Source organism: Panicum hallii, chromosome 6, assembly GCF_002211085.1.
Source record: "Panicum hallii strain FIL2 chromosome 6, PHallii_v3.1, whole genome shotgun sequence".
NCBI lineage: Eukaryota > Viridiplantae > Streptophyta > Magnoliopsida > Poales > Poaceae > Panicum > Panicum hallii.
The window spans coordinates 5510119-5525600 of NC_038047.1; the positions used below are offsets into that span (position 1 = coordinate 5510119).

The window sequence follows — 15482 nt, forward strand, 5'->3', positions numbered from 1 at the left end:
GAACTGATGACCTCACCGGTTCAATAACCGTTTCGACTTTTCGTTCTACCCGGAGAGATGCTTTATCTCACGGTGGACAAGTCACGAGTTCGATCACAAAGATATTGAACCATCTCAACAACTTCGCGAGGCAAAATAAACTCAGATCTAAAATGAGAAGAAAAAGTACACCATGGAATTCAAATATCGATCTACCCGCGGACCGGGCGGTGGGAGCAGCTGCGGGCGCGGCGCCGGGCCGGCTCGATCGTCGGACCACCAAACCTACGGCCTCACCTGTTCTGGTCAACGATGGCTTTCGTTCCACGCCGGAGACATGCTTCTCTCACGGCGGACGCCGACATAAAGACGCCCGCGCCGCCCGCGCAGGTGCAGCCGGAGCGAACGCCAGATCATCGTCACTACGGATGCGCCACCCTCGTGTCCCGGCAGGCCTGCCAACGCGCTGCCGCTTTTGGCCCGTTGCGACCATCGTCGCCCGGCGGGCGGGTGCCCTGGCGGTAACCGTCACCTACGGCGGCGACCGATAAAGCTGCGCCTTTTGCGCGGGAGCCCCTCGCCAGCCCCTAAATTCCATCTCTAGCCCGCCGCGCAGGCCTCGCTAATCCCGCCCGACACGTGGTTAACCCCCGCGGTTAATGACCCCCTCGGGCTCGCGCTCCGAGGCGGCTTTAGTACTCCACCACCACCGAGCAGGCTCGGCCTCGGCGACTCCCAGCACTCCCTCCCCCCTCTCTCTCCTCCCCCTCGCCTTTTTGATCTTTCCACCTCCCCTAGCATTCCCATCCCCCCTCGCCTTCCTCCATCTCCCCAGAGCCAGCCAGCCAGACCCCCACCCACCGGCCCCGGCCTTGCCTGCTCGGTCCAGCGGCGAGGGGGGCCACCGTCGTCCCGGCGCCGCGCCCGCAGCTGCTCCCCCCGGCCGGTCCTCCACCCCGATCGGCCGCCCCGGATCGCCGGCGCCCGCGGCCCCCACCCGGGCCTCGATCGATTGGCGGCGGCGGTGGAGGGCGCGCTCCGGGAGACCCAAAGGTGAGCGCTTTCGGTCCCGCGCCGGGGTTGTTGACTGCCGTGGGCTGGCGGGGCCGATTCGGGGGGTGCCGCGCGGGGGTCGCTTCGATTCGGGGCTGGTGGCCGGTCGAGCCCTCTTTGGACCTTGTTTCAGGTGCTCTCTGGGGGTTCGATTCGGTCCTGGAAAGGCTCCGGTTGCCATTTCGGGAGCCGTTCTGGGGATAATTCCTTGCGGATTTGGGGTTACCTCTTTCGGGCTCCTTGGATTTTCCCCGTTCGGGAGCGGCAGCATCGACCTCTAGCTGCCCTTTCTGCCTGCATGTTGCTGGTTGTGGAAACTGCAGGCCTTAGCCTTATCACAACGGAAGCTGTGATCTTTTTAGTTTCTTTCTTCTATTATTATTATTATTGGAAATGGACTAGTATACGTTTCTAATCCCTCTGTTGAGTTCCTAAAGTAGCAATTCTGGGATGTCTGTTTGTATGCCGGCATGTTGGTGGCGCTGGAAATTGTAGTTCTTGTATGAATGGAAAGCGTTACACCTCTTGCTTTGCTTTGCTTATATAGAATACTGTGTTTTCCCCTTGTTGGTGATATCTGTTTTGTCCCTCCTTTGCAGGCAAACCAAGCGCCAGGCTTCTGGGGTGCTGTGCTGGGGAGCAGGGAGGAGGTGGAGTGATTGTGGAAGCTAGGATTCCGGTCTTTGAGTGATGGCGCAAGGCGCCAACTTCCCTGGCTTCATTGGTGCCGCGGGTGGCCATGATGGTGGCGTTAACTTTGGTGGGGGCTTCTGCGACATGGCCTTCTACCAGAAGCTAGGGGAGGGCTCCAACATGTCCATCGACAGCCTCAACAGCATGCAGACCAGCATGCACGGCGGCTCCATCGCCATGTCTGTGGACAACAGCAGTGTCGGGTCTAACAGCGACTCACGTACCGGGATGCTCGGCCATCCTGGTCTCAAGGGCCCCATTGTTGTCGGCAGCTATTCTGTCAGTAACAGCATCTTCCGTCCAGGGAGAGTGTCGCATGCCTTGAGTGAGGATGCGCTGGCACAGGCTCTGATGGACAATAGGTTCCCAACAGAGACACTCCAGAATTATGAGGAGTGGACAATTGATCTGGGGAAACTTCACTTGGGGATGCCCTTTGCCCAAGGCGCGTTTGGTAAGCTGTACAGGGGAACATACAATGGCATGGATGTTGCCATAAAGCTTTTGGAGCGGCCAGAGGCTGACCCAGAGAAAGCTCAACTGCTTGAGCAGCAATTCGTGCAGGAGGTTATGATGCTTGCAACCTTAAGGCACCCGAACATTGTTAAATTCATTGGTGCTTGCAGGAAACCACTGGTCTGGTGCATTGTCACAGAATATGCAAAGGGTGGGTCGCTCAAGAATTTCTTGAGCAGAAGGCAAAACAGGTCTGTTCCGCTGAAGTTAGCGGTGAAGCAGGCATTAGATGTTGCACGTGGCATGGCCTATGTCCATGGACTTGGGTTCATTCACAGAGATCTCAAGTCAGATAACCTCCTGATTTCTGGTGATAAGTCCATTAAGATTGCTGACTTTGGAGTGGCTAGGATTGAAGTGAAGACTGAGGGGATGACACCTGAAACAGGAACATATCGTTGGATGGCTCCGTAAGTTGAATAAACACGCTCTTTGTTTATCTTTTTCAGTTGATCATTATGTTATTCTCAATAAGGCATACATGTTTCATTTTTCACATTGTCTGTTAGCCTCACTAGCTCACAAGCTCCCAGGATCACCCACTCTTACACTATAGAAAACTCAAATACACACACTAATGTGGCACTGCATACCAGCACCCTCTTGCGCTATTTCACCACAGCTCAACACAATGATTACACTGATTTTAACACCACAAACACACACACAAACACACACACATGCTATGCTGCAATTCAGCTTCACAACTCAGCCAAAACACTCATGCAGCAAGCTCCACTAACATACGTGTATGCAGAATCACCTCCACTAATTCCTGCATACACGCTGACACTTTCACCTTGCTGACTCAAATTAGCACACAGCCACTACTGCTGTATACTAATCTGTCAACTATGCACACACTACGTGCTTCACTCACAAACTGACCAGCTCTACGCTCCCCCCACTCTCCCCCTCTCACTGATCAACTTGCTTCACTCACAAAGTGATCATCTTTAGTACACTCCTCACTCCCTCCCTCTCACTGATCAGCTTGCTTCACTCACAAACTGATCATCTCCAGTACACTCCTCACTCCCTCCCTCTTACTGATCAGCTTGCTTCACTCTCAAACTGATCAGCTCTAGTACTCTCTTCACACTCTCCCCATCCCACTGATCAGCTTGCTTCACCCACAAACTGATCAGCTCTAGTACTCTCCACTCCTCACTTCTCCCCTTGCACTCTCACTCTCATTTTATAGCACAAGACAGCCCTAGTGCCTTGCTCATGAAGACTCAAGTCTTTGACTTACACACTAAGTCAAAGATTTGTCTTGCACTCTTAGGCAAAGACTTGACTTGCACCATAAGGCAAGACTTGAACCACACTAACATGAAACAAGGATTATTCTAACATTGTCATTACTCAGGATCGTGATAGGGAACTATGTATTGATTGATAATAAGCTATATGTCGTTTCTGTGATTGCTTAGTCTTTCTGCTATACTGTTTACTTGTAACATGTTGTGCATTTTTCCTGTATTAGACCTAATAGTCTAATGTATTTGTGGTCTGTAGTAACTGGTTAATTTTTAGCTTCTGTAGTATTCCTCCAAAATTGACTTGATTTTAGCATTTCCTGATATGCATTGAATGCTTGATTGTGAAAAAAAATGTGTTTTTGCATGTATTTCCATCCTGCTACTTTCCAGGATCACTAAATTATAAATGCTTTCCCTTTTTTTTTGCCTTTATCCAATGCTAAAGCTAGTTTAGCAGATCAAGCACTGTATTCTCTGGATATGTTCTGTAAATTCTGTGCATAGCCACATGGGATCAGATATTGCTTGCTATTTTGAAATTGTGAAGGAGGGTATCTCACTAGGAATCCATGTGCTTCTTCATGAATAGATGTGTGGAGCTTGTGTGGTTGCTTATTTGTTTTGTTACACTCTTTATCTTTAACATGTGAATGACTGTAAAAACATATATTTATTACTTATATGCATCTGTATTAACTGGTCAACTTAATTTTTTATTTAGTTGTTCCTCCAAAATGGACATGATTTTAGCATTTTCTGATATGTTTTTAATACTTGATTGTGCAAAAATAGATTTTTGCATTTAAGTCCTTGTTCTGCTGTTGTTTGGAATTACCAATTTATGATTACCTTTCTTAAAAAACTTTTTATCCAATACCAAAGCTGATTTCGCAAATCAAACACTTGTATATGTTAAATATGCATTGAGCGATTTGTACCCATTGCGAGGTGTTCTCGACATTCTGGTGTGTAGCCACTTGGGCTCAAATATTGCTTACTGTTTAGATTTAGTTAAGCAGGGTGCCGTTCTAGAATCCATGTTGTTTCTTCGCTTATATATTTTAATGTTTTATAGATGGGTGCTAATGATTAGTAACTATTGCTATCTAAGGTATTAGATTGCATCAGTTGTGAATTCCTTTCAAATCATTCTGCACCATGCATTCTTGTGCCAAGAGGTTTATAAAATATTGCCATCTTAGGAGCATTTGTGGAGGTAGTATACCCAAGAGGCTATTTTACTATTTTAGTTGTATTGACAAGTTATGTTAGCTGCTACTTGTTGGCTGAGCATATTTGGTTCGCCTTAAGTTCTTAACTGCAAAACATGCGAGGTCATACTAGGAATATGATTTTCTGGTGGTCACTGTTTTCTCACTTTGAAATCATCGTTTATTTTGTTAGCGTAATTAAGTAATCATGTGAAACACGATCACATCTGGTTTGGTTAAAGCCAGTTTACAAGAAGGGAAGATTCGTTGAGGCAAGCATCTTGCATGACCCTACTTGTCCAAGGCGGTCAAAGTTGGGGGGTGGGATTGGCAAGCTGCACGGTTTGTGCACCGCTCTTGATGGACAATTGAAGCTGTTGGACCAAGGATAAAGGCCCCCACCCCTCCCACTATAACACCTGGGTTTTATGGTCGGGTTGGTTAGGTGGGGCGTTCTAACTTGGTACCAGAGCCGAGGTCCTGGGTTCGATCCCTCCCGGCCACGCATTTCCGCTGCGCGATTTCCCCTGCGCCTCTTGTGTGCTGAGACTTGCTGCGGGCTACGCCGGGCTCGCACGCCGTAGGGGGAATGTTGGACCAAGGATAAAAGCCCCCACCCCTCCCACTATAACACCTGGGTTTTATGGTCGGGTTGGTTAGGTGGGGCGTTCTAACTGAAGCCTCATGTGGGAGGGATCCTTCCGCCATGCATCATAGTTTTGGTACCTTGCGTGTTGTCCACCTCCTCACTCCCGCCCCCCCCCCCCCCCCCCCCCCGCCCCACACCTTGCCACATTTACATTGATAGCAGTAGAGGCAAAGGTGAAGCGTTTGGCAGAGTCAAGGGTTGGCAATGATAACACAAGAGGTGGAGCAATATGAGAGCAAGGAGGCTTACGCCTTTTCTATTGTATACACCTAGTTGCTTCTTCAAGCGAGCGAGCCAAGAAAGTGCTTCAGTGTTCTCTTCCACACTTCTCTTGTATTCTTAGCTCCTAGGTTGGTGTTTAGGTGACTCCTCATGATGATGCATGTAAGTGTTGTTAAGTTGATTGCACATCCAGGGCATCGACTCCATAACTCGACTCGAGTTGGAGGGCCACCTGGATAATGAATGACTAATCGCAATTAGGCATCCATGTGTTGGCGTGTGGTCATATGAGCTTGGGTGGTTGGCAATTTGGTTAGTATAATCCCAATACAATGGAATTTGGACTCATATACAAGGAAACCTAGCCTTGTGAACCCTATCAAATATTAGCTACCAAGCACACCATGGTCTGGAAGAGGAAATTTTCCCTTATCAAGATGTCGGGCCGTCGCTAGTAGCTATCGGACCTCTCCCATTGAGTCGTGCTCTTTCCTTGATGCTCCACTGAGGCACTAAGCAATCTCTCCTCTTCTCTAGTCATCGATGCTTGTGGCCAGTTGTGCTCTCTTCGATGGTTATTGAACCCACTGGTAAGCTCTTGGTTTGCGGTTCATTGGTCCAACTGAAGGTCCGGCAATTTGTAAATTACTTATTTAATACACATTCCATGTCATCACAAGTGAACATGTGTCAAAGCCTCCAAACCCCATGACATGTGTCTGATTCGTCTTCTCACACTATTTTCTTTCCCTTCTATCATTTTTTTTGTGACTTCTCACACGAATAAAATCGCGACCTAATTATGGACCATCCGGTTTCTCACGAAGCCCATCCCAACTTGGCTTATCGAACCTAGACGATCCATTAACTAGCATATGCTCTAGTTGCTGGTTTCACCGGTTGAGCCGCCTACCCTATCTAGTTTCAATCACTATGATCTCTTGTCTACTTGTTGGCTAGTTGTAACTAGTTGGCTATTAAGTGCCGAGGTTACTTGACTTCACGACTTGAACCATGGTAAATTTAGGCACAATGCTGCATCTTCCAACAAAATGGGCCCACATTGGCTTGTTAAAAGGACTATACGCCACAATATTGACCATTCTAGGCTTGCTTTGCAAGACTTACTATGAGACGTGGAACCTCAATCAATCCTCAATGAGTTGCAATAATATTTTCCTTTATTTGTTGGCTCCATGTGACAAGAAAGCTCACAAGCCACCTAAAAGGAGATGAATGCACTCCTCGAGCCATGTTTGTAACTTGCTTCTCTAGCACAAGAGGCGTGACCCGGTTAAATTGGATTAGATATCCCTTGTTCCGTATCCTATCTTTTGATTTTCTTCCAGGTGTAGAGTCTCGTTAGTCACACGAATAGCTCCAAGCACAAAAATGAAAAACAAATTCTCTTTATCTTGGTTCGCAGTGTATATAAAACATTTTATCAAACCATTGTACAAGTCGAAGCAATAGAGATTGAAGTTCCATCAACCTTAACAATTTAAAATTGTATATTTGAAACTGTCATTTTAAGGTCGTCTCGCTAACAAAAGAAAATCTTGCTTAATTCTCTGTTTGGCCAAGATATCAAGCAAGGTATCAAATATGCTGGAATCCAAATATCTTAGGTCCTATTTGAAAATTATTAAGGAAAACCTTGGAACTATTTGTTAGTGTATAATATCCAACAACAAAGCCAAAAAATATTCAACTCCGATGTTGAATCGTGAAAACATATACTGAAAAGAGGTTCACAAATCCTGCTTTATTGGTTGCTCGGTCAGGAAATATCCGAGCTGATTACACCTCCATTGGCTAGCCAATGATCTTTATGTCATCATCCAGTCCATTTGCTAGCCAGATACTATCACCCATGGCCTATGCTCTATTGAACCTACCAATGTGGAAACATTTCAGGTGGGTTATTTCAGGGTGTTCTTCAATCATCTGTGATCTTTGTTGCTCCTATTCAAAATGTCCCTGTTCATATAAATTCAAAACTGTGATACATCATCATATTTAAGATTAAGCAACTCAATAAATTGGTCTTACCACTAAAAACAGCCCTAGATTTATTGTTAATTCCTTTCCTAGATGCTCATATGGCAGTGAGACAACTCAATGGCAAAAACAAAATCCTTCCTAGCTTACTGGAAAAATACAGTTTCCCCCTCTCCTAATTGGCAACTTTGCTTGTGCCCAGCCAAGTGAAAGATGTGAAAGATCGAAATGCCCACATTAAAGGTGAGAGGAAAGTGCGACCTGCTGCCTGTTGCTTATCTTTTTGTCCCAATCTAACAGGAAGGCCCACAAACAACCTGGATGACGTGACCTGAATATGACCGGATTGGAGAGCCCACTGCCCATGGATTTGACCCGTTGAGATATTAAAATTGCATTAAATTACTAAATGACATTATAGAAATTTCTGTATGAATTGAATTGCGTAACATTATTTCTCCTAAATTTGACTATGCCGTTATTGGTAGGTAGGTGGATATAGTGTGAAATAACTAAAGTATCCAGTGTTAATTAATTAAAGGTGCGGCCTCCTAGGTTCCAGGGAGCATGGTAACATATTTCAATTGATCTCTTTTGCCTCTGGGGTCATAGTACATTAATAGGCAAGCCTAATGTACATATTAAATCCACTGAATATCCAGGCAAAAGGGTTTGTAGTTGTATTCCTTGTGCTATTGATTTTGGTACACGCTGAAATGCTGATACTCTTGACATCTTTCTAGGCTGTAATGTTTTTCTTTTTCATTGGATTCATCAGATTATTTTTTCTGTTGTACATTATGTTGTAATGTTTTTCTTTTTCATTGGATTCATCATATTGTTTTTTCTGTGCTCATGTTCTAGCTCTTAACATCTTATTATCCTCAATAAAATATATATGCTATGTTTGTGGTGGTATTTACTATTGATTACTATTCATGTCATGTGGATGCTTCTACTATGTGGCTCTGCTTTGCTTCATTGTAGATGTAGAATTGGAACAATTGCTGCTTACAATGTTCTCTTTCTTTGTTTTGATGTGTTAACTTCCTACTTTTCCGCTTGCAGTGAGATGATCCAGCACAGACCATACAACCAGAAAGTTGATGTCTATAGCTTTGGCATTGTCCTGTGGGAGCTTGTAACTGGAAATGTTCCTTTTGCAAACATGACCGCGGTGCAAGCTGCATTTGCTGTGGTGAACAAGGGCGTCCGTCCGACCATACCCCATGACTGCCTCCCCGCCCTAGGGGAGATCATGACCAGGTGCTGGGACTCAAACCCTGAAGTCCGCCCCCCATTCACTGATATTGTCAGGATGCTGGAACAGGTGGAGATGGAGGTCCTGCGTACTGTCCGTAAGGCCCGCTTCCGCTGCTGCATCTCACAACCGACGGCCCTGGACTGAGCCGTTCAGAATCCAGGAAAAGAACCTGGAGAGAGGTTTAGTCCTGTGTATTTATCGTATTATAATAGACCTGCGCTTCAGAATCAGAAAGCCAACTCTCAACACTCTCGAGTGTGCCTTCTGTCTTTGACATGTTTGTCGTAGATCACACCTAGTTTCTGTCATCAGAGTGGTTGTAATAGAAGTAGATTTATCCTTCGACTCCATACTCTTCCTGTTGTAACAAGTGCATGTTCCTGCTGCGCGCTGTTTGTCCGTTTATCATCATGCGGCTACATGTGAAAGCTCTGATGCTTCATGGTATATATAATATGTATAATTAACTAGCTTTGATTTGCTCTGTTGTCCTGAATGATGTCAAAATTCGGCATATCGGAATCATGTAACTCTGCCTTGGTCAGCATCAGTTTTCCTCTTGTGAGCTGGGCAAATGTTTAGGAGACAATGGTAAGTGTTATGTGCTGCTTTCAGGTTTGCTCACTTTTGGAAAACTACATCTGTAACTGTTGCAGTGCTTTCAGGTTTGCTGCTCCAACGGCTGTACCTGACAGTGATAGAGGTCGCCATTTATTCATATGCAAGAGTTCGAATAGTCCAGATTGGTTAATCTGATGCATGATTTGTCCAATTACTAAGTGTCGCTACAAATTGCAACTTTGAAGCGTTGTGACCAAGGCAACTATAGAACTGTTCAGGTGCAGATAATAACAAGATGAAGATACACGAGAGGATTTGCTCTGAAATTACAAGAGGATGTAGACAAGGAAAGACATGATAATATCATCTTCCAACTGTAGAAAATGCAACGTTCCCGCAGCATAATTCTGCAGTTTCTTATGGCTAAACCACTAGAATGAACAGCATTCATGATGCGACACGAGGGACAAGAAAAGACACATGCGAGAATAAAACAGGGACGAAGAGAACAATAATTATGGAACTATGATATTGAAATTATAACCTAAATGGAGATGAAACAAGGCCCTATGATGTTGTACAACTGACGCGACGACCATATATTTAACACAACCAACCTGCACTTTGCCCCCCTCCAACCTTCACACAGCAGCACGCTATTCAACTGCTGCTTCCAAATGAGCAGACAGATAAATCAACCACTTTCCTCCACAGGGCCTGCCTTCACGTTTATGTCGCCTTCCTTGGCCTTAGCCGTAGCCGCGGATCCAATTTCAGCTGAGGCGCCCTCAGCTTTCTGGGGTTTCCCACTGTTCTCGGTCTCCTTCAACTGGATGACCTTAGCAAATGCGTCTGACATATCAGCCACAGCTTGTGCCTTGGTATCTTCTGGCTTCTGAGGATCAGTGCTGCCAGGCTGCTGTTGACGTCTGTTCTCCTGCAAGGCTTTCTCCCGCTGCTCATAGAAGTCAAAATCCTCCAGGATTGTCGTCTCAGCCTCATGGTTCTTGAAGATGGTTAGCATCTGGAGGCCCTGTTCCAGCTTCACCTGCAAGTTTTGTTCCCCAATGAGTTAGTGATGAATTGATTCAGAAATTTCAGCCTAGGCATTCAACTGATAGAGATCAATTTCATGTAAATTTTACCTCCTGGGTATCCCTGCTATTCGTCACAGGTTTATTATCATTGTTCTCAAGAATGATGTGCCGCAGAAGGTTGTTTGGAACATCTTTAATTATGTGCCACTTCACAGGGAACTGGCCACTCCACTTGTCCTGCTGCCAGTAATCAACACTTCTGTCGAAATCAACAGGTCCAATCATCTCAGCCACACCGCAGAATTGACCACTGCCGTTAACCTATAAAAAGCATAGGCAAAAAGCATAGTTATGTATCAGCTTCAAGATTGTGTGAAGAAAATATCAAAATTGTAAACACAACACATGCTAATACAGGGCCAAACAAAATATTATTTTCCATTCTTAAGTTTTCCTTAACGGGGAAGTAACTAAACAACCAAAGGAAAGGGGCTGTTCTTACCGAGAAAAACAAGAAAATTGGACAATGCTCTTCTTTCTCTTTGGCCGCACGGTAAGCAGAATCCAGCTTTCTATTCCCGCTAGCTGTGCTGGCCCAAACACTATACTTAATGCTCCTATGTACATGGTCCTCAGTGTAGGACTTTATTACAAAGAATTTGGCATCTTTGTATTCAGTGATAAAATCAGGGCGATTGTACAGTTCACTATCAATCGGCGGAACTGTTTTCTCGCTTTTTTCATCTCCTGAGGAGTTCTCTGTGTCTTGTATTTTTGGTTTTGTAGCGCGTGGCCCACGGTTTTGCTCATTCATAAACTCCAGAGAGCCATTGTGGCTACCAAATGGCATGCCCCTTTGTTGATTGGCACTGTAGTCGAAAGCACCAAATCTGCGACCAGAATTCCAAGTAGGAGTAGTGCCTCCAAATTTGCTACCTTGCTGGCGTGACTTATAGGATCCAGGACCATACGCCGATCCATGATGCTGCAATAACATACATTGTCAGCAGCGAATAATAAGGAGAATGTTAATCACAAGCAAATTTGAGCTCTGTTATTAACTATACCCCTCTATTTCAAACCACACTTGAATCCTAATGGCAAATAACCAAATGAAGTAAACCAATTAACCAACGCACATACAGGACCCAAATGCATGAAACATACCATTCCAGCAGCCAGTGGCATGTTCCCTTGACCAAATAACCCAGGAGCATTATTTGGCTGTGTTGGTGCTACAAAACAAGATTCAAAAATTAGTTTAGCATGACTCTGACCGACCTATTATACCTTGCTTGTGGTCATCTAAAGTTTGCCTGTAGTAAAAAAGGAATTGAAGAGGAGAAATGTTACCTCTGTCAAATGAACTGAATGGTTGGTGATAACCTGGTGTGGGTGAATATAGAAGGCCATCAGGAAGGAAGTACTCTGGCTGAAGCATAGGGTCTCCTTGAGATATTCCTGTCACTGAGTTTGAATATCCCATGCTAGGAGAAGCTGGTGGTTGATAGTATGAATTTGAAAAGGGGAAGTGCATAGGTAAGTATTGTTGGCCATCTCCGACGGTTGAAACAGGGGAATAGGCCCCATACATCATTTGGGGGTTGTTTGCATATCCAGGAGATAGCATGAGTGACTGGTTGTCATTGTAGATACCCTTCAGGAAAACAAGACTTAGAAGAGATTTATCAAGAAGAAACAAAGAAGTTTGTTAGTCCAGCTACTTACAGGTGATACAGAGTGGAGCCCCTCCATATTCACATAATGGGGATATTCTTCCCATTGCCCTGAAGGATTCATGTATCCTACAGTGTTGAAAAAGACATGAAATTTAAAACCACACCCCATGGAATTGAAAAGCTGCTGCATTGATAAAGAACCAGGTACGCATTCGAATAATGTGCTCTCTTACACCGTAAGATCAAGATAGATAATTCAACTATGAATCCAAATAGAGGCGAGCAAAGTGAACTAGTGAAACAATAATCAATTGTAGAACCAGTGAAAGACAAATTTATAGGGAAACGGCAGAAACATGGCCATTCAGAATCTGCAGCTATATGCTTCTCTGGTGCAATGTGCACGTAACTCAGAGTGTGTGCTAACATTAATTACACAAAAAATGAACGTAAGCTAACCTCCAGAATAGAGTGCCTGTGGCTGCGGTGCATACACATTGTGCTGGTAAAGAAAAGGTTGCTCTCCACCTTTTCCGACAGAGCCAGCCTTCTCATGTGCTCCTTTTGGTGATTTTATTGAGGTGGCACCACGAGCATTGCTTGCATTCGTATTCTCTGTACCAGAAAGAATCTGAAGCAATAGCAAAATACTTATGAGTAACATTTCAAATCGCATAAGAGGGGGAATACACCATAAGGGAAATTAAATTACCTGCTCCTTGGAGCTTGCGCTCTTGGAGGGGTTATTCTCCAGTACAGCTTCCGACTGCAGCGAAATCACGCTGTCTGCAAATCATACATCCAAGCATAAGTCCACGGCAGGAATCGAAGGAAGATGCTTTCTCATGGTGCGCAACTTAAGACAGGCATAACACTTGTACCACAATGCAAACAAGATCTATATAAAAGTAGTAAAGCACTAGAGCTGTACAGATCCCCAATCACAGCCCTACAAGAGTCTAGTGCACGCATGTGTACACTGCACAGCCAAATCATGAGGCTTGCAGTGCTCTGGGCAGCAGCAGCAAGCTCGCATCACGCCATACAGTAGCTCACTTAAATCCCTCCTATGTGCAGCGCCATGTTCAGCCGAAGCTGAGAGCTCCCCCATTGGCTACATACTACTGTACGTACGCCCACTCGTACCGGCCAATTTTACCGCGCCAGCCGCCAGCTCGTGCAAGACGCCATGGGTTGCAAGGCGTCCCGTGGACGCCCGTGACCCCGCAAAGCGAAAAAGAAAAAGAAGAGGAAAAGACGCCCCTGCCCTTCCGCAGGGCGCAACGCAACCGCAACCAGCATGGCCGAATCCCAGCCCGCCCGCTCCGCGAGGCTCCCTCCCCCAGCAAGCCAGCCCCGCCCGACGGCGAGCTCGCGGCTCCCCGGACCGTCCCGCGGAGCGAACGAATCCCGGGCGCACGAAAACCAATCTTGACCTAGAAAACCGTGCCACGCGGCTTCCCCTCCGCGGTTCCGCCAGCAACTTCCGGCCGAGATCGCTCCCCCGCGCCGCGAATTCCCGCCGAATCCGGCCCGCAGACCGGGGGGATTCGAGCACCAACCCGGCGCAATCACGAGCAGCAGCGGCGGCACCAGAACAGAAAAAAAGAAAAAGGAAAGTCAAACCCCCCAATCCAGCTACCGACGGGGGTGCACCTGCGGAGCCCTGGGCCTGCTGCGGCGCGGCGGCCATGGCGGCGGAGATCCGGGGGAGGCGCGCGTCGGGATTGGTGGAGTCCTCCCTCCCGGCGAGGGTTTAAGCATCAAAATTGGGGGAAGGGGGAGGAAAAAAAAAAGTTTTCCCCTTTTTATTGGACGCGAGGAGGGGAGGGGAGGGGGGAAAGAAAGAAAGAAAGAAGGGAAACGACGAGCGCCTCTGCCCACCAATGATTTTATAGCTGCTACCCACCAGATCCCCGCGCCGAGCCCGGCCCGGCCCAGAGCCTCCTCGCTGACGAGTCTGATCGGGGCCCAAATTGCGAGTTGCTGGGTGCGGTTAGCGGGTTGGACCCGGTTACGTTGGGTTGGCTAGATCTGAGCCGGACGGGCGTATCCGGCAGCAGCTGTTCCACGTGCGGTTTCGGGCTTGCTTGCGCGTGGCTGCCTGGCTGGGGATAGCATGAACCAGCGTCCCACAGTTACTCTAGTTTTTTTTAAACCATTCGGCGAGCTTTATTGATCTGATAGATTACATCGTTCACTAATGCATTCAAAAATAAAACTAGAGAGTTCATCAACCCAAAAACAAGATGATTTAAGAAAAATCTTTCCTAGCAAGCTCATGAGCTACCCGATTAGCCTCCCTGTTACAATGTTCAATGGATATACTGTCGAATCCGCTCCACAGCATAATAAACCGCCATCGCCGCTGTTGCCAAGAAACCTCCATCATTGATCGTCTCTACAACCAGCATACAATCAGTCTAACCAATGAACCGATTGCATCCTATATATTGCGCCAACATCAATCCTTCTTTTAAGTGCATATGCTTCCGTCATTGGAGCATCAGTTACGTGTGGTAAGAAGCTCTGACCAGCTGCAACACATACAAAAATGCAAAATTAAATCAATTCTTAAAAGATTGTAGTCCTCTCTCATCTCTAATAATAACTCCAGTACTCCCACTTCCGTATCAGTGTCAAAAGCTGCATCCACATTCACCATTAGTTTTCATTCCCGAGGTTTCTTCCAGCATTGGCGTATATTTTGGTTGTTTTCCTCGTAGACCTCATATAATTGCTACTTAGCGTTGCAATCTAAGTTGCTGATCTGAATGGTGTTTGAATGCTTCTCCATGCACAAATTTTCTTCTCTCCCACCAGTTATACCATCCTCCTGTTAGCATTAGCTTCACAAATCCCACAGTTACTCTAGTTACTCTCACCACTTTGCAACTCTCCTTCTTCTAGCTAGGCGCAATACAGAAAATCAAATAAATAAAATGTTGATTTGGAATAATCTAAGTAAGAGAAAGAAAATAGATGATGGACCCTATCTTTTTCTATTGGGGTTATTGCGTCCTTGGCCCTACTTTCAAATTCAATTGTGATTTTAGTCTCGCTTTTGCTCCGTCCGTGATTTTACCCCTCCGTTTTTACATTGAAGACTCTGTTTGCCTCTATTATTGACTGCGTTAGTTGCAGCTAGAAATAATAAAATTATATAAAAAAGAGAAAACCTTTTGTAATAGGGAGAAAAGACAAAGATGCCCCTTATCCCTTCAACCATCACCATGAGCTTCCTAACCCATTCCCCCCTCTTCCGAACCATCACACTGGGGCTAACCCTAGCTGGCGATGGCGATTCAGACGGCACGATGGGGATTTTGTCGGCGCAGGGCAAGCAGTGGGG

The 15482-nt window shown here is 46.1% G+C and overlaps 2 protein-coding genes across 2 annotated transcripts; one reads left to right on the forward strand and one right to left on the reverse strand.

Annotated features, from left to right (window-relative positions):
* The first annotated feature begins 708 nt into the window (after window positions 1-708).
* On the forward strand, window positions 709-9332 carry LOC112897271 (serine/threonine-protein kinase STY13-like). The gene is made up of 3 exons (XM_025965538.1): window positions 709-1032; window positions 1632-2651; window positions 8658-9332. Exons 2-3 carry the CDS (start codon window positions 1723-1725, stop codon window positions 8995-8997), a joined length of 1269 nt encoding a protein of 422 aa, XP_025821323.1. The 5' UTR covers window positions 709-1032; window positions 1632-1722; the 3' UTR covers window positions 8998-9332.
* A 384-nt stretch (window positions 9333-9716) lies between these two features.
* On the reverse strand, window positions 9717-13980 carry LOC112897269 (YTH domain-containing family protein 2-like). The gene is made up of 9 exons (XM_025965537.1): window positions 13787-13980; window positions 12843-12916; window positions 12590-12761; window positions 12180-12256; window positions 11805-12108; window positions 11619-11686; window positions 10954-11436; window positions 10560-10772; window positions 9717-10462 (listed from the first exon to the last, which is right to left on the reverse strand). The coding sequence occupies exons 1-9, from the start codon at window positions 13821-13823 to the stop codon at window positions 10109-10111; spliced, it is 1782 nt and encodes a 593-aa protein (XP_025821322.1). The 5' UTR covers window positions 13824-13980; the 3' UTR covers window positions 9717-10108.
* Between the last annotated feature and the right edge of the window lie 1502 nt (window positions 13981-15482).